This window comes from Gopherus flavomarginatus, chromosome 5 (genome assembly GCF_025201925.1).
Source record: "Gopherus flavomarginatus isolate rGopFla2 chromosome 5, rGopFla2.mat.asm, whole genome shotgun sequence".
NCBI classification, from domain to species: Eukaryota; Metazoa; Chordata; order Testudines; family Testudinidae; genus Gopherus; species Gopherus flavomarginatus.
The window spans coordinates 105,719,635-105,745,656 of record NC_066621.1 but is presented as its reverse complement, the minus strand read 5'-3'; the positions used below and the strand labels follow the sequence as shown (position 1 = coordinate 105,745,656).

The window sequence follows — 26,022 nt, the reverse complement described above, 5'->3', positions numbered from 1 at the left end:
GGTCTCAAAACACCTGGCATGCTAGGCGAACTGCTCTCAGCTCCCACCCATCGATGTGTAAAGCCAGTTCTTGAGGCGACCAGAGGCCTTGAGTGTGGAGTCCCCCGAGGTGTGCACCCAAACCCAGAGATGATGCGTCCGTGGTTAGGGCCATCGAGGGTTGAGCTGGGTGGAATGGCATCCCTGCACAGACTAGAGTGGGGTCTAGCCACCAGGTTAGGGAGCCCAGAACCTTCCTGGGGATAGCGAGCACCAAGTCCAGGCTGTCTCTGCATGGTTGCTACATTGAAGCAAGCCAGGCTTGAAAGGGACGGAGGCGTAGCCTGGCGTGCTTGATCATGAAGGCGCAGGAGGCCATGTGACCTACTAGGCTGAGGCAAGTGCGCACCGACGTTGTCGGGAAGGTTTGAAGACTTCGGATTAATGAAGCCATTGTCTGAAAATGCGACTGCGGGAGGCAGGCTCTGGCCAGATTGGAGTCCAGAACCGCTCCAATGAAGTCTATTCTCTGCGAGGGCATGAGGGTAGACTTTTCCGTGTTGATCATGAGACCTAGGCTCCTGAAGAGGTCTCTGACGATGTGCAGGTGCTGTAATACTTGCCGATGGGACGTCCCTCGAATGAGCCAATCGTCGAAATACGGGTAGGTGTGTACTCGACGACAGCGGAGGAAGGCGGCGACTACAGCCATGCACTTTGTGAAGACACGTGGAGCTATGGAAAGGCCAAACAGAAGTACAGTAAACTGGAAGTGTTGGTAGTGGACCACAAAACTGAGGTACCATCTGTGTGGTGGGTAAATTGTGATGTGGAATACGCATCCTTCATACTGAGGGCGGCATGCCAGTCTCCCGGATCCAAGGATGGGATATCCACGGATACCATGCGGAACTTCAGCTTTATCATGAATTTGTTGAGTTCTCGCAGGTCTAGGATCGGTCGTAGACCTCTCTTTGCCTTGGGGATTAAGAAGTAGCGGGAATAAAACCTCTTGCCTCTCATGTCCTTTGGTACCTCCTCTATGGCTCCCATGGCTAGAAGCAACTGGATCTCTTGTAGGAGAAACTGCTCGTGAGAGGGGTCTCTGAAGAGGGACAGGTAAGGAGGGTGGGAAGGCAGGGTTGAGGCAAACTGGAGGTGGTATCCCTCTTCCCTGTGTGCAGGACCCAGAGATCTGAAGTTAGCTGGGACTAGGCAGGGAAGAATCGGGAGAGGCGGTTGGAAAAGGGAGGACAAAGATCCGGTGGGGTATTTGGTGGGCCGTCCTCAGGCTCCCATCAAAAGTTCTGTTTGGCCCCGCTGGTGGTTTAGGGGGTGCCTGATTTTGAGCTCGAGGGCCAGACTGTCTCCGATGATTCCCCCTGCCATGCCTTCTAGTAACGTCCTGACGCGGCCTAGTCTGGGCGTATGGACGGTGTAGCTGGGGCTTGAAGGTCCTGCATTGGGTCACTGACGTGTGCATACCCCCTGAGCGCATTATAACGCAATTGCCCTTCAGACTTTGCAACCTCGGGTCACTCTTATCTGACCTTCAAAAGGTAAATCCTGAATAGTTTGTTGCAATTCAGGGGGAAGGCTGGATACCTGGAGCCAGGAGATACGCCTCATCGTTACTCCTGATGCCAGAGTTCTGGCTGCAGAGTCTTCTGCATCCAGAGATGCCTGGAGGGAGGTTCTCGCTACCTTTTTACCCTCCTCAAGTGAATTCTTGATGGGACTCCTGGGGAAGAAGCTCCGTAAACTTCCCCAGGTTCATCCAAGTGTTAAAGTTACACCTACTTAGGAAGGCTTGCTGGTTCGCCACCCTAAGCAGGAGGTCCCCGGCCGAGTATATTTTGCGGCCTACTAGCTCCATACGCCTAGCCTCCCTTGACTTAGGAGCTGGCTGGCCATGACGCTCCTGTTCATTCACCAATTGGACAACTAGAGAGCAAGGAGGTGGGTGAGTGTAGAGATATTTGTACCCCTTTGAGAGGACCATATATTTCCTCTCTACTCCCCTTGCTGTAGGTGGAATTGAAGCTGGGGATTGTCAAATGGTGTCCACATTAGCTTGTATAGTGCGGATGAACGGAAGAGCAACTCTAGTAGGTGCATCAGCCAACAGGATGTCCACGACCGGGTCCTCTATTTCAGGGACCTCCTTCACCTGCAAGTTCATATTCTGAGCCACTCGGCACGGTCCTGATGGGCTCTGAGGTCAATTGGTGGAGGGCCTGAGGAGGATGTCCCTGCCACCGCCTCATCAGGTGAGGAGAAGGAGAGGGCTGGGATCAAAGGGTCTGTGGTGGCTCCTGCACTTGATGGGCATCATCTGCATCTGGTGGAATCTCGGCAACTGCAGATGGTATTGGTGCCTTGTCCGTGCCTGTGGGTGGGGGGCGGCTTACTGTCGCCTCTGGTGCCCAATGTTCTGATGGGGCCGACTGTTGAGCCACTGATGGCGCACCTTGGCTTTGGTGGTATGCCCATGGTGTCCAGAAGGACCAGTGATGAGGCCCTTGCTCGTGGCTCTGTCTCTCCGAGAATATATGGCTGGGGACGTCAGAGTCACACTCCTGAGGATCGCAGGCTGGTAGCGCATCCTATGACACCGATGTGTCTCTGGAAGGCCATGCCGGTGCCGACAGGCACTGAGAGGGCGCCACTGATCTCGACACTCTGGTCCAGGGCAGTACTGGGGAGCGGTACTGGGAGCTATAATGGTACCGCGAGTGAGACCGGGACCTTGTACCGTATCGGTGCCGGAAGGTCAATTGAAATCTCGAGTTCCTTCGTCTGGAGCGACTGCAGGATACATGGTGCTGAGATCGGTACCGTGAGCCGGATCGGTACCAGGAGTATCTGTCCAGTGACTGAGATGTCGAATGGTGCCACGAGAGCATCCGGTGCTGCGATGGAGAGCGGTGCCAGGACTGCAAGTGGTGCCGAGAGCAGGAAAGGCGTTAATGAGAGCATCCGCGAGACCAGGATCTTGAACGACATCTCTCTGGTGGACCAACGGAAGGAGGCCTTACCATGGCCAGCTTGCCGATGGATTGTACGACCCGCACCAGTGGTGCCGGGGGTTGAGGCCGTGTTGACTCCGTCATTGCGATGAGCTCCCTTGCCGTGGAGAAGGTCTCCGGCGTAGAAGGGAGGGCAAGCTCTACCACAGCACGAGCCATGGAGCTGTCGGGAACCGGACCCAACGGCCTTTGTGGGACCGTAATCGACGGTACTGAGCTTGGCAGAGCCGCAATCTGTGGAGTCGCAGTCGATGGTGCCGCGGCAGATGACGGTGCCGGACGAGCCATCTTGGAGGAGTGCTCCTTCCGTGCAGCCAAAGTTGAGGCACTACGTTGCTTCCCAGGTCTCAGGGACAGGGAGCGGTGCCGAGCAGATGTCGGTGCCGGTAAGGGTCGGTGCCGGGACTCTTTCTCGGTACCGGAGCGGTCTGGTGCCAGAGGGGCGCTCCTTACCGAGGCAGTCTGTTGGGCGCTCGGCGCCAACGCTGCAGGACTAAGTGCCAACTCCATGACGAGCTGCTTCAATTGAAAGTCCCGCTCCTTCTTCGTCCTTGGTTTAAAGGACTTGCAAATGCGGCACTTGTCAGGAAGGTGGGATTCCCCTAGGCACTTGAGGCAGGAGTCGTGGGGATCCCCTATTGGCATCAGCTTTTGGCACTCTGAGCACAGTTTGAATCCTGGTGCCTTTGGCATGGGCCCGCACCGGGGTAGAGGAAAGGGACTAATCCCTGATCCCCCCTTGAGCTATATACAGTAACTATAAACTATAAGAACTTGAATTATAGACACAGTAACAGTAAAGAACTACGAGTAGCTAGGGATGTGGAGATCAGCAAAGCCGCGCTCCACAGTTCCAACGACCGTCACGAGCGGTAAGAAGGAACTGAAGGGCCGTTGGGTCAGCAGGGGTATATATCCAGAGCCATAGCAGCGCCTCTGCAGGGGGCGCCCAGCCGACCCACTGAGTGTTGCTATGGTAAACATCTTCCAACGAGCGTGCACACGGCGCACGCACACCTAATTGGAATCAATATGAGCAAGCACTCGAAGAAGAACTATGGGCTTGCACCCTTTGGTAGGCTATATCGTGATGGGGAAGGAAGATGGAACAAAAGATTTGAAGGAGTTTGGTGAGTGGTACTATTTGGGGAGCAAAATGTTAGGGAAATATTGGTTTCCACCCCGCACCCTCAAGGAAATAAAAGAGATGGGGGAAAGGGATTTTGCCAACAAATCATTTTAAAGGTTAGCAATCGATAAGGTTCAAGTGCTGCTGTTTGTCTGCCATATGCAAAGAATCTGGCAGAAGGGGAACACTCAACCCTGGAGCGTCACGGAGAAGTCTGAGTTGTTTCTTGCATTTTCAGAAAGGGAAGCCTATCCCAAAACATCTCTGACAAAAGGGGAAATGGTCAATATCCAGAGAGACAGAATTTTTAAAATTAGTAGCTTCCCATAAAGTGTCCATTACAACTAAAACCGGGGAGGTGAAGGGAGATGGGGTAGGATAAGTGAAAGCCTTGATCAGGAGTGGTTTGCATCAAAATGTAGGAATTCTTCAATCCTTTCATGCAAATTTTCCAGGGAGATGCAAAGTAACAGATGGCAAAATTTAACTTTATCATCATTTAGTTGCATTAGATACTCAATATTATAATTCAAAAATGCAAATCTTCCTGAAAAATATTTATAGTGAATATGCTCAGAAAACAAATATTCTGCAAAGCTTTTAATTTTTCAATAAATTTTTATAATGGAAAAATTAATTTTAAAAGTTCTCATTTATTATGTTCATTTTACTTTACATTTTTAAAAAGAAGACTAACTTACACCTCACACACACACATGCCCTCGTGTTTGTGTGTTGTTTTCTTTCCTAATCTTATTTCTTCTCTTTCCTAGCCCTCTCCTTTTGCCTTCTGTCCAATAAGGGTCTGGCTTAGCCAGGCAAGACTGCATATTTTGCATCACTCCTGTAAGACTGTGACCACAGAGAGGCAGCTAAAAACAATGCCCTAAACAGCTCTGTGCTGGTACGAGTTTGCCAAGTCTTGGAGTGGATGATAAGACCATGTCGGTGCCAGTGTTGGTACAGCAGTGAGGTTGCAAGTGAGCGTCAACACCAGAAACAGAAGCTGCATTTTTCTATCTTTGTTGTTTTCTCTCCCTTTTAGGAATCAGGATTGAACTTTAACAGCAGCAACAAAAACAGCCCATCTCATCTTAACTACTTTTCTCAATTTTCCCCCAAAAGGACAGTTATCTCCATGTAAGAGACTGTAAAAAAAAAAAAAAAAAAAGGGGGGGGGGGGTTTCCTTTAGAAAAAACTCTACAGCTAAAGGGCACAAAGGTTGCTGTTAAAATGAAAGCATTATTTAAAACATTTCAAATGCTTTAACTGTTCTTCCTTCTTTTATGTATTTTTAAATAAACAAACAGTTAAAAGGATTTTAAATAGGTGTGTTTGCCATGGTACTAAGCAGGCTGAGGTCTCTGTATACTAAACCCTGAGCCTTGTTTAAAACTGTTTTCTGTTGGACAGCTCCAAGGTCATGTTAACACCTTTGACTATCTGGGCCCTTCATTCCATATAAATGAATACAGCAGGACCCACTGGGGGGTAAGGAACACTGCTATGATGTACTCTCTAGGGCTAGTCATTCCCAGGCTCTTGAGTGTTGAGTTTAAGGTTGACCTTATTGATAGAATAAACTTGAGAGTTACGGCACTCCAGCCCTGAAATAACAAATGCGTGACTCATGGATGCAAGGGAGAAATGGAATGTATTGTATGATAGAGGTATTATGAAAATATGAATAGTCAATCATGAATGCCTCTTACATTTAAGAGCTGAAGGCCATGTTACCATAATATGTGAAAGGTGCATTTTCTCTAGATTTGTAATGTGATATAGAATTTGATTTCAATGTTCTTAAAGTTTGGGCAATGTACCAGTTCCTTAGAAGGATACTTCCACCTCCACTAGCTGTTAAAGGAATACTGTTAGATCCAATTTAGCCTTAATACTTAAGTAAGTAAGTTATTCAAAACTATATGTTTTTAACCTGGTACCTGTGAATAACACCTCCTGACTTTTTCCTTTATCTTACCTTGCTCTTGCTCTTCCTTGAGCGTCCAAGTCAACAGTTGGCACTCCCACACGAACAAAGCGTGTAAAGAGAGACTGTTCCATGTTGGAGTATTTTTGAAAAGCCATGTTCTTAATGACAGGTGGCAACTGATGGTGGTCACCAATCATAATCCATCGTTTTAGTCGGCTGAATCCATCTTGGGGATTCTATTAAAACAATTAAAAAATTGCAGAATTAACCTGGGTTATCATATGATCAGGCATTGCCTTTATTAAAATAATTCTAGTAAAGTAAGGGTCAAATTGGCTTTATTATAATCACTAATTTTCAATATTTAATATCATTTGTTTTTAAACTGCACTGAACTGCAAATGAAATGTTAGTCTAAAGCAGCGGTGGGCAACATGTGGCCCATCAGGCCACGAGAGTTTGTTTACATTGACTGTCCATAAGAACAGCTGCCTGCAACTCCCAGTGGCCGCGGTTCACCATTCCCGGCCAATGGGAGCTGGGAGCTGCTGTGCCTGCAGATGGTCAATGTAAACAAACTGTCTCGCAGCCTGCCAGTGGATTACCCTGATGGGCAGCGTGCGGCCCACAGGTTGCCCACCACTGGTCTAAAGGCCTTTATTAATGCCCTTCCAATGTCTCCCATGACCTGAAAAAAGGAGAGAGTTTAATATTTTATGCTAAACTGCTCGTGTTTAATTAACATAATCAGATAAATTTATCCATTAACACAATAAGAGTTATAGCAAGAATGAATCTGACCCACTGCAATGATGATATAACAGAAGTAGTAATGCTCTATTACAGAGGGCAAAAGGAAGAATCATATGTACCTTCAGAAATTCTGGATACAACTTAAAGGAAACTGCAGAAGCAATACAACCGTGAATTCTGCAAGCCTTATTGTGCTCCTAGTTTTTACCTTTGACAACACCTCCACTTAAAGGGAAGATGCATGGGGCAGCCAATCAGGGCCCAATGAGAGCTGCAGAGCAGAGCAGGGTAAGTTGGTGCTGGGAGCTAAAGGACTGAGCACTGTTCCTTGAGAAGGCTGAGAAACCTGCACGTTGGACAGAGCAACTGCTGCCAGAGACTGGGGGAGCAAGAGGAGCTGGCTGCCGGGACTGGGTATTTGCATGCCCTGAGGAAGGGTGATGAAGGTGCAAGGGGCATGGGGAAGTGGCCCAGGGAGATATAGCAGCTGTGAGAAGAGTAAGAGGCACAGCAGGAAGCTGTTATCCACAGGTTCCCTGGGCTGGGACCCACAGTAGTGGGCAAACCTGGGTCCCTCCCATTCGCCATTGGGGAAGTGGCAGGAGTTGGACTGACATAGTTGCCCCTCCTCCCTGCAGAAGAGGGTACACACGGATGGTGGCCAGAGGGCCGAGTTATGAAGAAGGCACCATGGGATTTGGACTGTGGTGGGTGGGTCTGCAGGCAGAGATGACAGAGCTAATCCCCAGCAAGGCCAGTAGGAGACGCTGCAGTGAACCTCGAGATACAGGGAGAAAAAAGAGGAAGAAGGAAACAACCTCAAGATATTTTTCTGCAGAAATCAGGATCTTTGTTATACTGGTCACAATGTATTAGTAATGTTAGGTAGCTTTCAGAATGATCCCTTTACTTATTGAGGGATCAGACACAAACTACTTTTTTTGGAAATCCAGTTCATCAAAGTTCTCGCCATCAAACTGGGTTTTCAAAAAGTGTTTGGATGATTCTTTATGCTGCTAAGAGTCATTGTCCAGGGGTGTGCTGACCAGAACAGAGCCCTAAGGGGCAAACATTGGCAAAGGGACAGAATCCCTGCCCCCTCCCCATCTCCTTACATCTCCTACACTTCAACTTCCGCCCCCTACACACACACACACACACACACACACACACACACACACACACACACACACCTCTCTGAACCCCTATATGCCCTAGCTCTGCACCAAAAGTTATAAGAATCTGAACACTTTATGAGCAGTGCATGTTAGAGGGCTGTATATCAGGAACCCCTGGACAAAGTAACTCAGCAAAATGCTTTCTTATGTTTACATGCATGTCCATTGTTCAGGAACAGGGTGAAGTTGTGATTACATGACTTTAGTATGCATTTAGCATATTTCATCTTTCCTCCATTTAAATGAATGCTAATTTCCTTGACAATACTTCTAAATTAAAATCAATATCTGCATGTGGATTTTACAGCACTTTATAATATTGCTCTTAAACGAGAAACTTGGTCTCAGTGCAAAGTTTCCAAAAAGAAACCCTGCAGCATGGAGGCAGAGAGCTAGGAACACACAAAACACATTATCGGAAAGCTGCTATGGGTAGGGTTTGAATTCATAGTGCTCAGATTCAACGACCACAGCATGTCATCTTGAGTGTCCCAACTCCTCTAGCTGTTAATAGAGACCTAGTCTTGCTGCACATGTGCATTTCATTTTTAGGCATGGCAGTTTAACTCGTGCTAACCTGGAGTTATAAGCTTTGCCCTTAACTTTTGCAATGTTGCATCCCCAAAGGGGAAGTGGGAACTGTGCACTAGCGGAGATCATTCCAGAGTGGCTGTGATCAGTTTGTGCAGGGCCGGCTTTAGGTCGATTTGCCCGATTCCCCTGAATAGGGCCCCGCGTCTGAGAGGGCCCCGCGCCGGCAGCGTCTCTCCCAGAAGCAAAGCTCTGCATCTGCCGGAAGCAGCAGCTGTTGCTGCTAGGCAACGAGAGATGCTGTCCGGCAGAGGGCTGAGGCAGAGGCAGCCGCGTGGGTGTTGCAGGTCAGGAGCGGGGAGGGGGATTTTCAGTGGTGATGCTGTTTGAGGGTGAGTTTGTGCCTACCTGTGTCTGTTTCAAAACTAAAGTCGGGATCATGTAATGTAACCCAGGAAAAAAGCCCCGAGTCAGTATTTAGTGCTGTGAACTCCAGGTGAGAGAGAGAGGGATGTTTGGAGGTTGAAATCCCGCCTGATGCAGCCATAATCACTGGCAACGCTGGGAGAGACCTGGAGTGGAAACAGGTGGCCTGGTGGTGTGGGAACATTTGCCCTCAGTCCTAGGCTCTGGGATGGACTAGGCTGGGTGGTGGGTTCAGTCTACTCTAGTCTAGTCTTCCAGCTTGTTGCTCTCACTAGGGTTTGTGGTTTTCATCTGGTTCCATCGAAAAGATCAAACAAGCCCAGTAGAAAAGGGGGGTGAGAGAGGCGGGAAAGGGTATGTAAGGGGTTAAAGTGACCCATCAATGAAAGAGTAAAACCAGAGTTTGACCGGGTTTCCCCTCAGCTACCACTCCTGCAAACACTAGGCAAGGGGCAGCCCCATTCCCCACCGAGGCTATGGTGAGGGGCAGCAGAGGAAGGAAGCCACATGTGATGGCAGTCCTCTCCCCTCCCCCTCAAGCGCCCACCACCCCCTCTCCAGCCCCCAACTCTGTCCCAGAACCGGCACCCACCCCTCTGCACTACCTCCCAGAGCCTGCACCCCTCCACTCTTCCTGCACCTCACCCCATGCCCCAGCCCGGAGCCTGCTCCCAGCACCCAAACTCCGTCCCACTCAGCCTGGGCAAACTTCTCCTTGGTCTGGCTCCCAGCCCCTCTTCAAGGGTTGCAGCTGTCTGGAGGTGCTGCCTTCCACACCTTCCTAATTCACACCTCATTCATTCAACAGGGCAACTGATTACAAAGTGGGGGGAAGATCTTATTCTACTCCTAGCAAAAAGACATTTTTCTTTTACCTTAATTACACTATTTTTGGGGCCTGCTATAACATATTACGAAGGTTCAATACAAAGTCATATAAAAGTTATACAAAAATGCATAATGCAGAGATTTATCTACAACTGCATTGATTGACTGCTGTGTGCAGTAATATAGTGACCCCTGGGTCTTTGAATGAGGCTTTATACTTGGGGGGCAGGGTGAGGAGACAAGTGGCGGGTGGCAAAGACACAAGCAGTGAGCCAGCAGGAGTTCTAGGGGGTGGGCATGGGGGTTTCTGGCAGGGGAGGGAGAAGGTGAAAGGAGGCGACTGGTGAGTGGGGGACTGACTAGGAGGGATGCAGCAAGCCAGCGGGGGACTAGGGGGTGAAGCGAGGTGTGATGGTGGGGCTGAGCAGGGAGAGGGTAGGTCCTATTTTACTGCTGTGATCTGGTCACCCCATGTGTGCCGTTCCTTCCCGCCCCCCCCCCCACCTTGTTTTGACTCAATGGAGCTGGGGAAGGAGGGTTTGTTTTCATGGGGCCGGGCAGCGCTGGGGTGGGAAGGAGGGGACAATTTTATATTAATAAGGAAATATTTTATAAATTTTAATAAAACAAACATTAGTGAAGAAAATCAGTTGTACAACTATCAAAACAAATTATTTTCCTAATATGAAAATGCAAATCAGCTAATTAATATATGATGCAATGTATGTAATATATAATTTTGTTATTATTTATATAGTCATGGAAAGTAAACAATCCATGGAAGAAATGAAAGGGTTTTTTTTAAGTGTTTTTTTGTTTTAGTCATCCCTGCCGGGGCCCCATCAAAACTGTTCGAATTGGGCCCCGCACTTCTAAAGCTAGCCCTGAGTTTGTGGAGGACTAGAATCATAGTTTGAGCCCCAGGTGTGTATGAAAAAGAGAGTGTATGAAAAATCAGATGATTTTGTAAAAAGCTGATTTTTGGGGGGAGGGGAGGTTGTATCTCAGGAACTCCTTGTTCAAATGACTCAAAAACTGGATCAATGTCTCCTCTGGATCCCAAGAGGTACAGAAAATGTCAAGAAAATTTGAATAAGCATGTCTATTTTAGAGCACTTAGAACAGTCAACTTAAACAAACACTTAATCTTAATTACAGCAGAGCTGGTGATTTGCTATAACGATTCCACAGGTTACAAGAACAAAAAAGGATTAAGGAGAGGTCACATGAAACAGCTACATTTATTTTATATCCAGAATATTGTGATTTCCCAGTTGCCAATTTTGAAATAAGTAATTGTTATGAAGAGGCAGAGAGATGCATATAGCTCAGACAAAGATGAGAATTTAGTCACTAAGCCATACAGTGAGCCTGATTCTAATCAGCATGTGTCAGGAACAAATCATGAGTAACTTCATTTATACAGGAGTAGAAACCTGAGATTAGAATCAGGCCCATTATACCTAAATCCACTATACCATTTTCAAACACCTAATTGCTAAGGACAGACTTAGTTACCGGAAGGCCTGCCTACTACTACACACCAAGCAGCTATTTTACTTCTGCAACATATGACTTACAGAAACTAAGGAGTTTTCTTTGCTTCCTATTACAAATTAGTGATGCATTGAGATGATCCATGTCAAAACTATTTATATATTATTTCAATGCAGATGGGACCATATTGTCACAAACTCATCTGTTATAAAGTCTCTGTACCGTTAGTCTTGCCTTTCCTTTATCTGTATTTATTGTAAAATATGTATGTAGGTATTCACAACTTTAAAAACTGCCTGTTTTACAAAAACAAAGACTTCGATAAAATACACTCAATGTTTCTAACATGACACAGGAAAACATTAAATTCATAATAAATTCCTGTCCTTTATAGCAAAAAATCTTCTACAAAATACTTCCCAAAATCTTGTTAATCAAGGGAAGTAACAAAAGCATTTCAAACCAAAGAGCCTGATCCAGCTATCATTTAAGCCAGACTACATTTCAACCAAAAGTCAGATAGATTGCATAACAAACAAAAAAAAAAGTACAGAAGAATCAATAACTCATAATAAAGGCTACAATTTAGTCAAAGGTATTTTTTAAATAAAAAAGTCATGGACAGGTCACAGGCAATGAATAAAAATTCACAGCCCATGACCTGTTCATGACTTATACTATAAATACCCCTGACTAAATCTTGGGGGTGGAAGGGGCATTGCTGTAAGGGGCAATCAGGGCCAGCAACACCAGCTGCTGGGCACCGCTGCTCCAGCTGCCCTGAGGGCCACTGCCAGGGGCCACCGACAGTGGCTGCTTCAGCCACCCCTGGGACTGCTGCTCAGGTAGTTCACAGGGCTAGCTGCACCAGCTACAGCTTGGGCAGTCCCCGGGGCCAGCTATCCAGGGCTACTCAAGCAGCAGCCAGTGCAGCTGATGTAGGGCTGCTCCAGCAGCGGCCGATATGGCTGTCTCCAGGGCCACCTGAGCAGCCGGGCCTTGAGCCAGCTGCTTGGGCAGCCCTGGGGTCAGTCACACCAGCTGCTGCAGAAGTCATAAAGGTTGCGGAAAGTCATGGCATCTGTGACTTCCACAACCTGTATGATAGACATGGAGCCCTACTCATAATGAAGAGAGTTTATGAACTGATTCTGAAAGTGCCAACCCTTCCAAACTCCTACTACTTCAGTGGAAACTGGAACTTTCAGTACTGGGCCCTCTTTTGAGGATGAAATGGATACACTCATGATGCCTAAATCATTTAAGTATAACAAGCAAATACTATTCTCAAGAATGCATATCATACTTTCAGTCATTAGCAAAACCCTACTGTTCAAGATTTGAGAGAGCAGTAATTTATTTTACAATGAAATTCTCACCTGCAAGAGGAGAGGTATAAAGGTTTCTATCTCCAGAATCTGAGCAGACTCTTCCATTAAGATGTTATCATACTGAAAAAGAAGGGCGATTAAAAATTCTGGTCAATAAAAACATAAAACAAGAACAGAAACTAGAGTACATTTTTGATGGGGAGAAGTTATTTCAGAACCAAATATAGAGACAGTTGTAATTAACTTTTCATAGACTTGTACCAAAGGAGCAGCAACATTTCTTTTCTGTCTGAGAAGCATCCATAAGCATGAAGGCACATCTCCATTAGAACCTAAATAAATAAGTCCACATGTATTCGTCTGTGACTAAAATCTCATTATCAGCATCAGCCTATAATGCTGCTCAGTACTCAAACAACAAGGCTCTAGGATAAAATGAATGCTATGCCTACCTTTTCCTCCTTTTCAGAGGAAAGTGTGTCTTGTACCAATGACAGAATAAGTTGAATACCAGTCTTATTACATTAAGTTTTTGATTTACTTTGCATTGGGTCTCTATTTTATTTTCTCCTTTTCTTTCTTGTTCGAGGAATAAGCCCTAAGCTGCTTCTTCCATGCATATTTCTGAAGGTCCACTGGCAGGAAAGCGGAGGGTGGGGAGGAGGAGGAGGAGACAACTTGCTGATGAAGACAGATTCACCAGGGAGACAAAACTCCATTTCTTCTGTTTATCCTGCTCCATTCCATTACCCACATAATAGCCATATCTAGCTTGGAGGTGGGGAGGACAGTCCTGACCAGTCCCAACTCCAAACAGATCTGCCTACCTTGGAAGAAGGACCAAACTCCAAAATCGAGCTAACATTTTTTTAAGTAAACCAATTTTGGTCCATAATTTATTTTCTCTCTAACTGAAATAGCTACAGCAGTATGTGCTGACCAAACCTAAGTGAAAATGCAGCACTAATATTTACACTCTACAATGGAAAAAGCAAGTGCTGCTACATGAGTCTCTTCTTCAAATTGTTCATTACTTAGCTAAGCAACATGTTAACAGGGTCTTATTTATTTCAGCTCTCCACTTGCTTTTATCTTGGTATGCAATCGCTACAATTGATCACATTAGTCTACTACTACAGAAATGTACAATTTCTTCAAACAGAATGATATACATTTATGAATGCATAAATAGTAAGAAAACAAGTCATGACCACATGCACACAAGCACAGAGTTTCATATATGCAAGCAATATTCAAATTAACATCTTTATGCCTTTCAATACTCAAAATACCTTAAAGGATCTCAACTTGTACTGATGTTGATTATTTTTCATTAAAAGGAAAACTAAGTAATTTAACAGATTAAAAATTGCAGTGAGTCAACACAATGGTCTATGTTTACAATATAGGATGTTTAATGCAGGAAAATATTTTAGATTAGCATATTGCCATTATTGGAATCATTACCTTGAAGCCTAATTCAACCAGGTCATGTCGTTTCAAGGCCGCATGAGTACAAGTCATTGCAATGATCTTTGCTTCTTTCACCAAGAGGTATTTGGATCTATCCAGGCCACTGCGGAGGAGTTCAAATGCCCTGAATTCCTACAGGAAAATGAGAATACAAAATGATATTGCTTACAGCAGAACTATGCACTCAAAACCTATCTGATTTTATTCTTTACATTCTTAACCAAAAAAGATATAGGAAAAAAAGTACTAGTCTACAACAATTTCACATCTTAATTTCTTAGCTCTAACAAAACATAGCTGTGAAATATAAACAAAATTTCAAAAGGACCTGTAAAAATACACCCACAAAAAACTGGAACACTTATTTGCGTCTGCAAATTGAAACTTACACACATACAAAATTGCCTGATAGTCTGAGGACACATTCATTTTTAGAAACAACTGGCTTTCAGTTGTTCCCTCTTTTTTTGAGCATTGCTTTTTATTGCTTCTCAGGATCAAATTTAGAGATTAGAAAATTAGGCTCATATAGTTTTAAAGTCACCAAATACACTGACTAGATCAGTGACTCTCAAAATTCTAGACTACTGTACCCCTTTCAGAAGTCTGATTTGGCCTGCGTATCTCCATGTTTCACCTCATTTAAAAACTATTTGCTTATAAAATCAGACATAAAAATACAAGTGTCACAGCATGCTATTAAAAAAATTGCCAACTTTCTCTTTTTTACCATATAATCATAAAATAAATCAATTTGAATAGAAATATTATACTTACATTTCAATGTATAGTATATACAGTATAAAAAAAAGTCCTTGTATGAAATTTTAGTTTGTACTGACTTTGCTAGTGCCTTTTATGAAGTCTGTTGTAAAACCAGACAAATATTTGGATGAGTTGATGTACCACATGGAAGACCCCTGCATACCTCCAAATGTACGCATACCCCTGGTTGAGAACCACTGGTCTAGATTTTCTTTTATACTGTCTGGTTTAAAAAAATGCCCCCTCAAATAAATAATTCCAAAAATTCCAGTAAATTGAAATTTTACAAATCTTACCTCAAGCTGAGTGAATATTTTCTTAATATGTCTGAAACATCCTTCAGCAATTTCCATGTCCTCTTCAAAAGATTTGCCTTTAAAAATTGGTTGAGGGGCATTTGCAAAATACTGGTGAAAAGGGAAGAAACTAGAGACATCTGCAACATCAGGAAGCTTGCCACCTTTAACTTTCACTTTGCTAATATACTCCTCCCAACGAGACATTACCTGCAAAAAACAAAGGTGTCGTGATGGTGTATATATTTTTCTATTCAACAGGCTTTTTTTTTTTAAATCTTAGGCTACCTATTTTTATTTAGTACATATTTGCATAAAAATCACAGGTTTATATTTGGTTTTAAACATAACTTCAAAAAATAATTTACAAATATATTCAAAGGAGAGAAATTGCATTTTTTTAGTAAGACTAAACTATCCATAAAAGCAGCGAAGAGTCGTGTGGCACCTTATAGATTAACAGATGTATTGTAGCATGAGTTTTCGTGGGTGAATACCCTCTTCGTCGGATGCGCATCCGACGAAGAGGGTAATCACCCACGAAAACTCATGCTACAATACATCTGTTAACCTATAAGGTGCCACAGGACTCTTCGCTGCTTTTACGGATCCAGACTAACATGGCTACCCCTCCGATACTAAACTATCTCTGAAACAGATAAATTACTATTTTGATGCTGTACTCTACCATAAAAATCAAAGTGAATTTCCAGTTGCGTGTACCCTTTCTTTTCCTTCATTTAGTTATCTAATGAAAGCAAAAACAAGTTACTGCCTTGAGATCTATCATCAAGAGCATGAAGAAACTTGCTGAGATTGTCATATCTGAAGAGGAAAATCCAGATCAGAAACGGTGCCAATAGTTGTACAAAAAAGCAAGAATGCTGGCATTTTAATTTGTGAGTCATTAAGCACAGAGTTAAAAACAATAGCAACACAAATAAGTAACATTATAATTATAGCTTCAGTAGCTGTCTACATCTTCAGCCACTAAACAAAACCATTTCTTTAAACTCAATTCTGAGGAATTCACTCCAATATCCACATTGTGCTTTATAACAGAGGGAGGTTCTGCTCTTTGGAAAAATATTTAATCTCTTACTTGGTATAAGAAGAAGTGGCCAGCTGTTTCACAAGTATAAGAAACATCTCCCGGGACTCCCAGGCTCTCTTGTAATCGTCCAACCTCTCGTAGAAGCTCTAGTCTTCGACCCAGGACATAATTAACTCTTCCATACCTATAGAATGGATGTAATGTGATATAAAGAATTATGTATTCTGAGTTTCTCTCTCAGCCAAAATGAATTTTGCTGAATGTCAACACTTGGATGTCGCAAAAATAACTACACAGAACAAGCACTGGACTTTTCTAGTTACCAGTAAAAACAGAATAAAGAACTGCTACCTGCCAGCTGCTACTATATATCTAGACAATACTTCTATGCCCCCTCTTACCACAGAATCAGAATGCCTCAAACATTGACGAAGTTATCCTCACATATTCCTGTGAGGAAGGGAAGAATTATCCAAATTTTACATGTGGGGAACTGAGGCAGAGAGATTCAGCAAACTGCCCAGAGTCATACAGGAAGTCTGTGACAGAACCAGAAATTTCACCAGTAATTCCTGAGTCTCTCTCACACAAACCATGCTTCCTTATGTGAACGCCAAAGCTCTCTGCAGTTATCCTTTCATAATGCAGCCCCGGCATTCTTAGAAACACTTCTGTGTCCATCCTCTGATGGCCACACCCTAGACAGGTGATTGGACCCACTTGCGGGGGTAAGGGGGATACCTTCTGTCTGTGCTCTGAGTGTTCATTTTACCCAATTCAAACCCCGAATTGTTTCCTTTGCACAGTCAGTTTTCGCAGTTTAAGTCTTTCACACAACAATGGGAGAGAAAAAAATTAAAAAAAGAAAATGTGACTAAAATCATAACAAATGGCATAGTATGTGATACTATTTTAACTCTTTCCCCTCCCACCCAATTATATTGACAACACCCCATAAAGGTCAAAACAAAAATGTGTTACTGAGCTTAATGAGTTTTCCATACGTGTGCTTTTAAAATATTATTTCTGAATGTGAGAAAAGAATAATTTTCAAAGACAGTAAAAGCTCCTAACAAAACATTTATAAAATGCAAGTTTTTTCTCATAATGACTAAAAATGGAACCTCCTAGAACTCATCATTTCTATTTTCTTACTTATCAAAAAACAGGGTAGCTGAAGCTGGAAATTTAAATACTATAAGTTACAGAACTGAAAAGACCATTCTTTTACAACTGAAGCAACGAAATTACTTTTTCAGTAGCCATAATCAAATCTGCTTTCCGGAGTGTTAAAAACACAATCCAGCCTCCAGAGTTACAAGTGGCCACAACCAGATTTTTCACTAAAAAGAAAAAATGTTTTGATTCATCACAATTCATGTCACGTGCCTAGTTTTATTTAATTAATATGTCAAATAGCATTCACACAGGGCTATAACCACCTTTTATACATTAAAAAGACAATTGTACTGGTATGAAGAATGAACCCAGGAACAATCCAAATACCAGAAAGTAATCAGTCAGAGAAAAATACCAACTACTCCAAATCCTTCTCTCCTGCCCTCAGCATATTGTTTTCTCCCCCAAAAACCTAGGCATAGAGCAGTAGCTTTGCAGCAAGACCTGACGGTCAACAGTCTTGGATTATTTTGTAGAGGGAAATGTTAATGTATTATGTAAATTACTGGGTGTTAATATTTGTTTGAAGTGTTACTGTAGCCAAATTGGTCTCAGGATATCAGAAACATAAGGTGTGAGAGTAAATCAAGATATTGTCAAAATAATCCAGTACTTGTTCACTTCAATTATTTTCCAATGCAAGCCTCTGATCCTACGAACATTTACTAACATGTGTAGCCCCAATGAAGTCAGTGGGACTACTCACATGTAAAATCAAGCATGAGAGTATTTACAAGAACAGGGCCTACATCTGTACAAAAGTTAAGCTGAAGAACTGAAAACTTTATGAAATATGTGTAATTGTTAATCATGGACACATTCTTCAAAATTTATTATTTACCATTACAGTACAAGCTCTTTAGTTCAAATCGATGTTAAAAAAATGCTTTAAAAATGAACTATTGTAAGCAATTCTGTAAAATAATTACGAGCAGAAGGGATCTGAGTTTGAAATTTCAACCCTTTCTATAATATGCATTATTCAGCATATTGCAAGTTAAAATAACATGAATAGCTGCAAAGAGATTTAGAATTGCAAAGAGTATATTATTTTAGCCTTCGATTTGCATGTCATTAAATAAAAACTCCATAAAATATATACATGCTTAAAATATATTTACAAGTTCAAACATCTAAATGAAGACAGGTGAATACACAACTGCCTTGATGTGTATAAAAATAGAAAAATGCAGTTTTTTAACCTAACTGGCTACAAAATTGGAGGGGAAAAGAATTAGCTAAGAAACTATATTGAAAATAAAAGCCCTATACTCAGGGCTCTAAGGCTGTCTATACTGCAATTAAAACCCACAATTGGCCTGGGCTTGGGCTAAGGGGCTGTTAAGCTGCAATGTAAATGTTTGGGCTCTGGCTCCAGCCTGAGCACTGGGACCATCCCACCTCAAAGCCTGAGCACTGGGACCATCCCACCTCATAGATCCTAGACCCCAGGCTACAGCCCGAGCCCGAATGTACGGCAATCAAGCAGCTCCGTAGTCTGAGCCGTGTAAGCCTGAGTTACCTGACATGGACCAGTCAAAGATGTTTAACTGCAGTGTAGACATACCTTAAGTTACAGTTGCAGTAACACTATGTTAGGACATAATTTTATGGGAAAGGAAGCATGAGTCTAAGCAAACTGCCCATTGTTTATTACCAATGAAAGCAGGAGTTTAAACATACACTTGCCATGTTTACACAAATTAGCTTATCATTAGTACCTTCCTCTTGCCCATCAGCTCACCTGCTGAAATCTTTCTCTGTCTCCAATTCCTCCTCTCCATGACCGAGACGCAGGAGGTGGCGCTCATCAATGTCTAATGCCATGATTTTCTCAAACAGCTGGTTCAAGGCCTAGAGATTGACAAGAACAGGGGAGAAGGTAGTTTTTAAGAAGTTCAGAGGCTCTTGCAGGGAAAACTGAAGATTTACCATTGAGCATGCTAGAAAGAGATGCCTAGTTTGGTAAGAACTGGAATCAAAACAAACATGAAGGTAACTCTTAAATTAGAGTTCTTAATCTTGGGGAGGAAAAGAAGGTCAGTCTACTGATACTGCTGCCTTTACATGCTATAAATACACAGTGAAAAAACAACATCACACACACACACTCACCTCTACTTCAAGCCTCTACTTAAAAAAATTGGCTCTCAGTTTACAAAACTGTTTCAAGTACTAGACTTCTTAGCATCCAATTATTTGCTATGAAAGCAACAAGTCATTAAGAAATGATACCCAAACCAAATTTTGTCCATTTACCATTTATTGTGCATGCTTTCCTAAAATTCCCCTGTAGTTTCTACTGGATAGAATATACTTCACTTTCTGTCTTAAACAGTTATGGAGTAGAGCTGTTTATAGGCTTTCACCTCAGGTATGGCTTCGCTTCACTGATGACTAAAAGGAATCCCTGTATACAGAAGTTTGTAAACATTAGCCTACATGCAGGTAATGAACTCCCTAAGGCTTACCTCTCCCATCACCCTTTATTTCATCAAAAGGAGGACTGCTTCAGACTCAGACAGAAGCCACTGTACCAACACAGCCTGGATATCATTATCGCAGATTGTAGCCAATCAACAGAAGGGCGGGGAGAGCTATAGGTCAACTGCATGACTGCTTATATTTGTTTTGATGGAAGATGCAGAAGTAGTTGCTCTCTTGTTGCGCCAATTAGAATGCCAGTAGAGGAGTGAGATGGGATGTGGAGAAAGTTACTTAGAGAGGGTGGGAGGTATGTACTAAGAATGGCTGAACTCCCCCAGATGATGATAATGTTACATGACCTAATGACTGATCTGAGCAAAGGGGCAAGCAGAATTGGCGGTTTTATAATGCCTGAGGTGAGAGCAGGCTGCTAAGTAGGGCCTAAGGACACTTTCTGACTAAGAAAATATTAAGAAATGCAAGGGTGTATGGTGCAGTCTATGGCCAGTGATGAATAACTATATATATAAAACTATATAACTAAAAACTCTATATATACATATACACACAGACACACACACAGTAGATGGGTTAAAGGTACATCTCTGGACTGCTATAATGGTAGATTTTCTTGATCACATTTGGAAGATGAACAGATTATGGAGACAATTAGATTTCTTGACTACATAATAAAGGAAAGGTAATTAGGTCTCTGTGGCCTGTGATGGGATAGTGGATGTAGGGAGGTGTTCTGTCTGGTCTGTATGTGAAAGACAAGACAAGTGTTATAGGCCTGGATTCTAGTCACACAGTGCAAACCTTAATACAGATACACTTAAATGAGTTTAGTTTTGCCCAAATTAACCTAAACTGACTTAAATAAGGATTAAACTGACTTAAGTATGTCTATGTTTGGGTTTGCACTGGTATAGCTAGATGAATTTTATATTAATTTAGTAACACTAGTGCATCTTGCCTGATATCTGAAAGCCCACAGTATCTGGCTTGTCAAACAAAGTTGGACTGGAATGGTGGCTCAGTGGTAAATGCAAAATTGAGATGTTATTCTGTAGTCCAGATAGGGCGACTGAAGCTATAATAGGTATTTCAGATATAGCAGAAGCAGAAAAGTCCCATACTTTTAATAGGAAAACAATATGTAACTTTTTGGATTTCCATCCTAATCACTTAAATGTCCTAAACAGAAAATGCATCTAACATACTCCAGAACACTTTAAATTTTGATTTCATCATAACTTCCAAATCTCATAGACTCATAGACTCTAGGACTGGAAGGGACCTCGAGAGGTCATCGAGTCCAGTCCCCTGCCCTCATGGCAGGACTAAATACTGTCTAGACCATCCCTAATAGACATTTATCTAACCTACTCTTAAATATCTCCAGAGATGGAGATTCCACAACTTTCCTAGGCAATCTATTCCACTGTTTTTATCTAGTTAGAGGGTACACCCACCCTACCCACTGGACTGGCGGGTAGCGATCGACCTATCGCATCTCTTCTAGACGCGATAAATCTATCCCCAACGCACTCCCCATTGACTCCAGAACTCCACCAGGGCGAGAGGCGGAAGCGGAGTCGATGGGGGAGCCACGGCCATCGATCCCGCACCATGAGGACAGGAGGTAAGTTAATCTAAGATACGTCAACTTCAGCTACGCTATTCTAGTAACTGAAGTTGCGTAACTTAGATCCATCCCCCAGCCCCACCCCCCTCACCCCCAATGTAGACCAGGCCTAAGACTCCACACAAACCTGTTCAAGTCCACATCAATGGAAATAACTGTACTATTGAAGCCACATAAAACAGAGCAGTACAAAAAATTTGTCATACAGAAGTTGTTCATTTACCTGGTTGGAATGCGTAACTATCAGGGTTCTCTGTTCTGGGAAATTATGATAGAGATTGGATATTATCTGTACAGCCACATCAGTTTTACCTGTACCAGGTGGGCCTACTACCTACAAAATGAAAAAAGAACAAGTATAGATGTGAAGTAATTTGTAACATATGACAACTATCCAGTTGGAAGCATAAGAAGTTATTATGAGTTGGGTAGAACAAGATGGTTTGCCAAGAAGTATCTTTATTTTGACAAAGCGTTTACTTAGGAAGCTGATGACAAAATTCTACTCTAAATTGCACCATTCATTGTCATATGTGTTAAATGTGTATACATTAATACAATAAGATACAGTGGAAAATTTAGCCCTGTGCTAATGCAGAATCCTGTGCAATGGGAATACCGTATAGACAAACTGCTGACTCTGATTCCATGGTGCGCAATCTGAAACTAGTAGGCTGTTACCACTGCTTAATTTGTCCCCAGGGCTTGCCAGGGCTCTCTAGGATTGGCAGTTCATTGCTCCAGCATCACTGTGCTTGCTGCATCAGCTATAAATGTAAAAAAACTTGCCTGCGTCCCGGCACCCCTTTCATTACAAATTAAGCACTGGCTGTCACTGAAACTTCCTCATAATGGAGAGTGGTCACAACAGGCTGGGGAACCTCAAATACTAGTGAGACATGAGGCAACACAGAAAGGCAAGAAAGAGCAGAGACTTAAATATCATAGATAAGAAAGAAGGACTGGGACAGATTCATAGGTTGGGTGCTAGCTTGATGAGGCCCTGCCCTTTTAATTTACAATAGGTCCCTGCAAAATCTAAGACTGTCCTTGTTGACATTATCAATATATCCGAGATCAATACATTTATAAGAAACTACACAGAATTTAACATTAATAAATACATTATAACTCCGCATCTCAGTTACAATTCTTTATATTAAGAGTCTGGTTTTGAAATTCAGACATTATATTTCACTCCACACATTTATGATCATAAATGTAATATTTTCATTTTTATTCACCATTTAGTTACCATTGATGTAGCTGCATTATCCTTAATATCACTGCTTTTTGAAACATACGTATTTAAAAGCAGTTAAACCATCTGTCTCTGTCTATCCAGGTTCTTATATTCACATCTGTCACAAACATATTTTAATTTACTTTACATTTACCCAAACTCAGAAGAACTGCCAAATGCTAGCCTTGAACCTGAGGGAGCTAATGTGAGGAACACTCTGGAAGAGTTCTGTGGAGACTGAGCACCTCACATTTGCATACTGGAGCCATCAGATTCACCCCTATATACTGAAGCAAACTAACTTTCTCTACACCTAACATTTTAAATATGAGCAAAAATCCAATTTGAGCAAGGTTTCTAAATATTATGGACAATCTCAAATTGTAGTACTCTGAAGAGAGTTAAGAAATACAGCATGCATCAGAGTAGAATGTCACAAGAACCTACATATGACATTTCAACCAAAACGGGCCAAGTCCTGCTTGCCTCCTTCAGACAAGCAGTCCTATGGACACGTAATTTGGATTCCTCACATAGGGACAGCAGGATCACACCTCATTACCATAAATAAGCACAATATACTCGACAGTGGTTCATCTTATTTATTATAACTGGAATGCAAATATGGGTTCACACTGTAAAGTGAATAGGAAAGAGACAGGCTCAAACAGATGCCAAAAACCAAAAACAAAAGATCATCTTGTGGGCTTAAGCAAGTAAAAATTGCAAGAGGCTTGTTATTTAAGAAATGCTCATTTTAAGTGTCATTTTTCCCATTATGTCTAAGAGAATGCTCTCTGAAATCAGAGAAGATATTTTTAAACTGAAAATAAGTGATTAGCAAAATATAGCCAAAAAATTCCATGATTTCTCTCAGTAGTTATTTTTTTCCTTATGGACTGCTGGAACTAAACACGATCAGGTACTACAATTTATCCCTAAAAGCCTTCCCATAAAAAATATGCAGATGGTATTTCATAATACATTGTGCTTATACTGGAAAAGTTATTCTTACTGATTCATCAACGATTAAATTATATTAATTAACAGCGCATAATACTAGATTTAAAAAAACAAGATTAAAACAAAGAGCTACATCACCTAGAGTTTTTCCCCCCATGTATTTTATGTTTTGATTATATATTACAAAATGGCAATAAAGATTTTAATTTACTAATCATCTTTCCAGCTGACAAGTGAGGAATACTGGTATGAAAGGAGACTCCCATACACAAATGTGTGTATTCTTAGCCAAACGCTATAATTATTAAAAAGCCAGCAGTTCAAATCAATGGGCTTGTTCCAGAAAAAGTCATTATTAACTAAGTAATTTTTAATTACTTATCACTAGTGAATTTTACTGTTGCCCAAAAACTGACATGGGAAATGTCTTCTTTCATTTTAAAAGAACCCATCAAGAACTGCAGATATAGTCTAACTATAAGCCACTGATTTATCATCATTCACAGGGTCGTCATTTGCCTTACTGCAAACTAAGTTGTTAACCAATCTTAAAACCTTTACTCAGATGAGTAGCCCCACTGATTTCAGTGGGCCTACTAATGTGAGTAAAGACTGCAATATCAGTCCATGAAAATGAACTTAACTGTATCTGGAGATTCTTCAAGATGTATGGTCCTTATCTGTATTCCACACAAGGGCACCATGCGCCTGAGTCCAGAGATTGTTAGTAGTATTCGCTGGTCGGCACGTGCACAGTTGTTCTCATGTTCCAAACCAAGAGTATAAAGGGCAGTGTGACTGATGCCATTTCCATTTCCTTTTCTTACAATGAATCTGATTATGATCCGCAGGAAAGGGGATGGAGGGCAGGCAATGGACTACAATCAGGGACCACACACACATCGAAGAACTTCCAATTATAGGTTTTGGAAAAAATAGCAATAAGTAGATGGTCTGATTCATGTGAAACTCTGAAAGTACTTTAGGGATGAATTTTGGGTGATGGAGAAGAGATCTGTTCTTTATGAATGATGATTCACGGCAGATCTGCTGTGAGTGCTCCCAGCTTGCTTACCCTTGTGGCTGCTGTGATGGTGAAGGCCACTTTCATTGAGAGATCGAACCATTATTCACATGTCCTATGTCCTAAGGGAGGTTTGGTGAGAACTGAAAGGACAAGACATATCCCAATGTGGTGTTGGTTTCACTCTAGTGGGAAAGTTCTAACAAGTGCCTTTGGGAATCAAGTCATCGTAGAATGGGTAAAGATAGTATGGGCCTTGATTGGAGGATGAAAGATGGACCCACCAGGAACTGACAAAGGCCCAATGTCTTAAAGGTAGGAAGATAGTCTAGAATACAAGGAATCCCAGTAGACTATGGAACTAACCGGCATTAACTTGATCAAAAGGACTAACATTTCCATTTGGCCAGACATTTCCCAGTAGACTCTTCTGCTTTGGTTGAGACGGGACTGAACCATCATTGAATATGAGCACTCTATGTCAGATGCCCATCCAAATATCAGGCCTTAAGCTGAAAAGGTCCTGGGTTGGTGTGCTGGATTGTATCATTGTATTCTGTCATCAGATCTGAAGAAGATCAGATGTGAATGGGTTGAAATCCTCAGGCGGCCAAAGAACAGAACTGTTTCAGACAGTTGAGTGCGATGAAGATAACCTGAGCCATGTCATGATGGATCTGTTGCAGGACTTGTGGTATCAGTGGAATGGGAAGGGCAGGCATATCTGAGATAGTCCATCCAGGACAGTAGCAGGGCATCAATGACCCTTCAAGCTGTGGCCCAGAGCTGCTCTGGAGTAGTACAGAGGTAGTTTCTTGTTCTCGTGGGATGCAAAGAGATCCCAAGATGGTGTTCTCCACTGAGTGAAGATGTCATTCAGAACAGAACCATGCATCTCCCATATATTGTGTGGAAAAATGTCTGTTGAGCTTGTCTTGCTACGGAGTTCTGCACCTGTTAGGTATGCTACCAAGAGGGTTATGGGTTTTATGATATATCAGTTCCAGTGGCTGACTCTCTCTATACACAGGGGAAGGCACATGGTGAGCATGTGTACTCATGTGTGGAATACACATAGGACCATCTCTCAAAGAAAAAACAGTTACCTTCCTTTTCATAATGGTTGTTCTTGTCCATTCGATTCTATGTGTGTGCGCGCCCATGTGTGCGGTCAGAGATTTTTGCCTTAGAGGTATCCATAGGTTTAGCAGTGGTGCCCCTTGAGCGCTGTGCTCATGTGTCAGTAGGGCTGGCGGCACCTTATATACCGACGCATGAGTGTGGCACTTGAGGGGGCACCACTGCTGACCCTACGGATACTGCTAATGTAAAAAT

General features: G+C 42.6%; 1 protein-coding gene across 1 annotated transcript in view; it reads right to left on the bottom strand.

Moving 5' to 3' along the window:
- Window positions 1-26,022, bottom strand: part of AQR (aquarius intron-binding spliceosomal factor) — a 102,185-nt gene that overhangs the window by 22,835 nt on the left and 53,328 nt on the right. The window contains exons 23-29 of the mRNA XM_050953854.1: window positions 21,681-21,791; window positions 19,127-19,236; window positions 16,252-16,387; window positions 15,150-15,359; window positions 14,083-14,220; window positions 12,664-12,735; window positions 6,120-6,307 (exon numbers count right to left, since the gene is read on the bottom strand). Coding sequence (XP_050809811.1) covers window positions 6,120-6,307; window positions 12,664-12,735; window positions 14,083-14,220; window positions 15,150-15,359; window positions 16,252-16,387; window positions 19,127-19,236; window positions 21,681-21,791 — 965 coding nt within the window. The remainder of the gene's footprint in view (window positions 1-6,119; window positions 6,308-12,663; window positions 12,736-14,082; window positions 14,221-15,149; window positions 15,360-16,251; window positions 16,388-19,126; window positions 19,237-21,680; window positions 21,792-26,022) is intronic.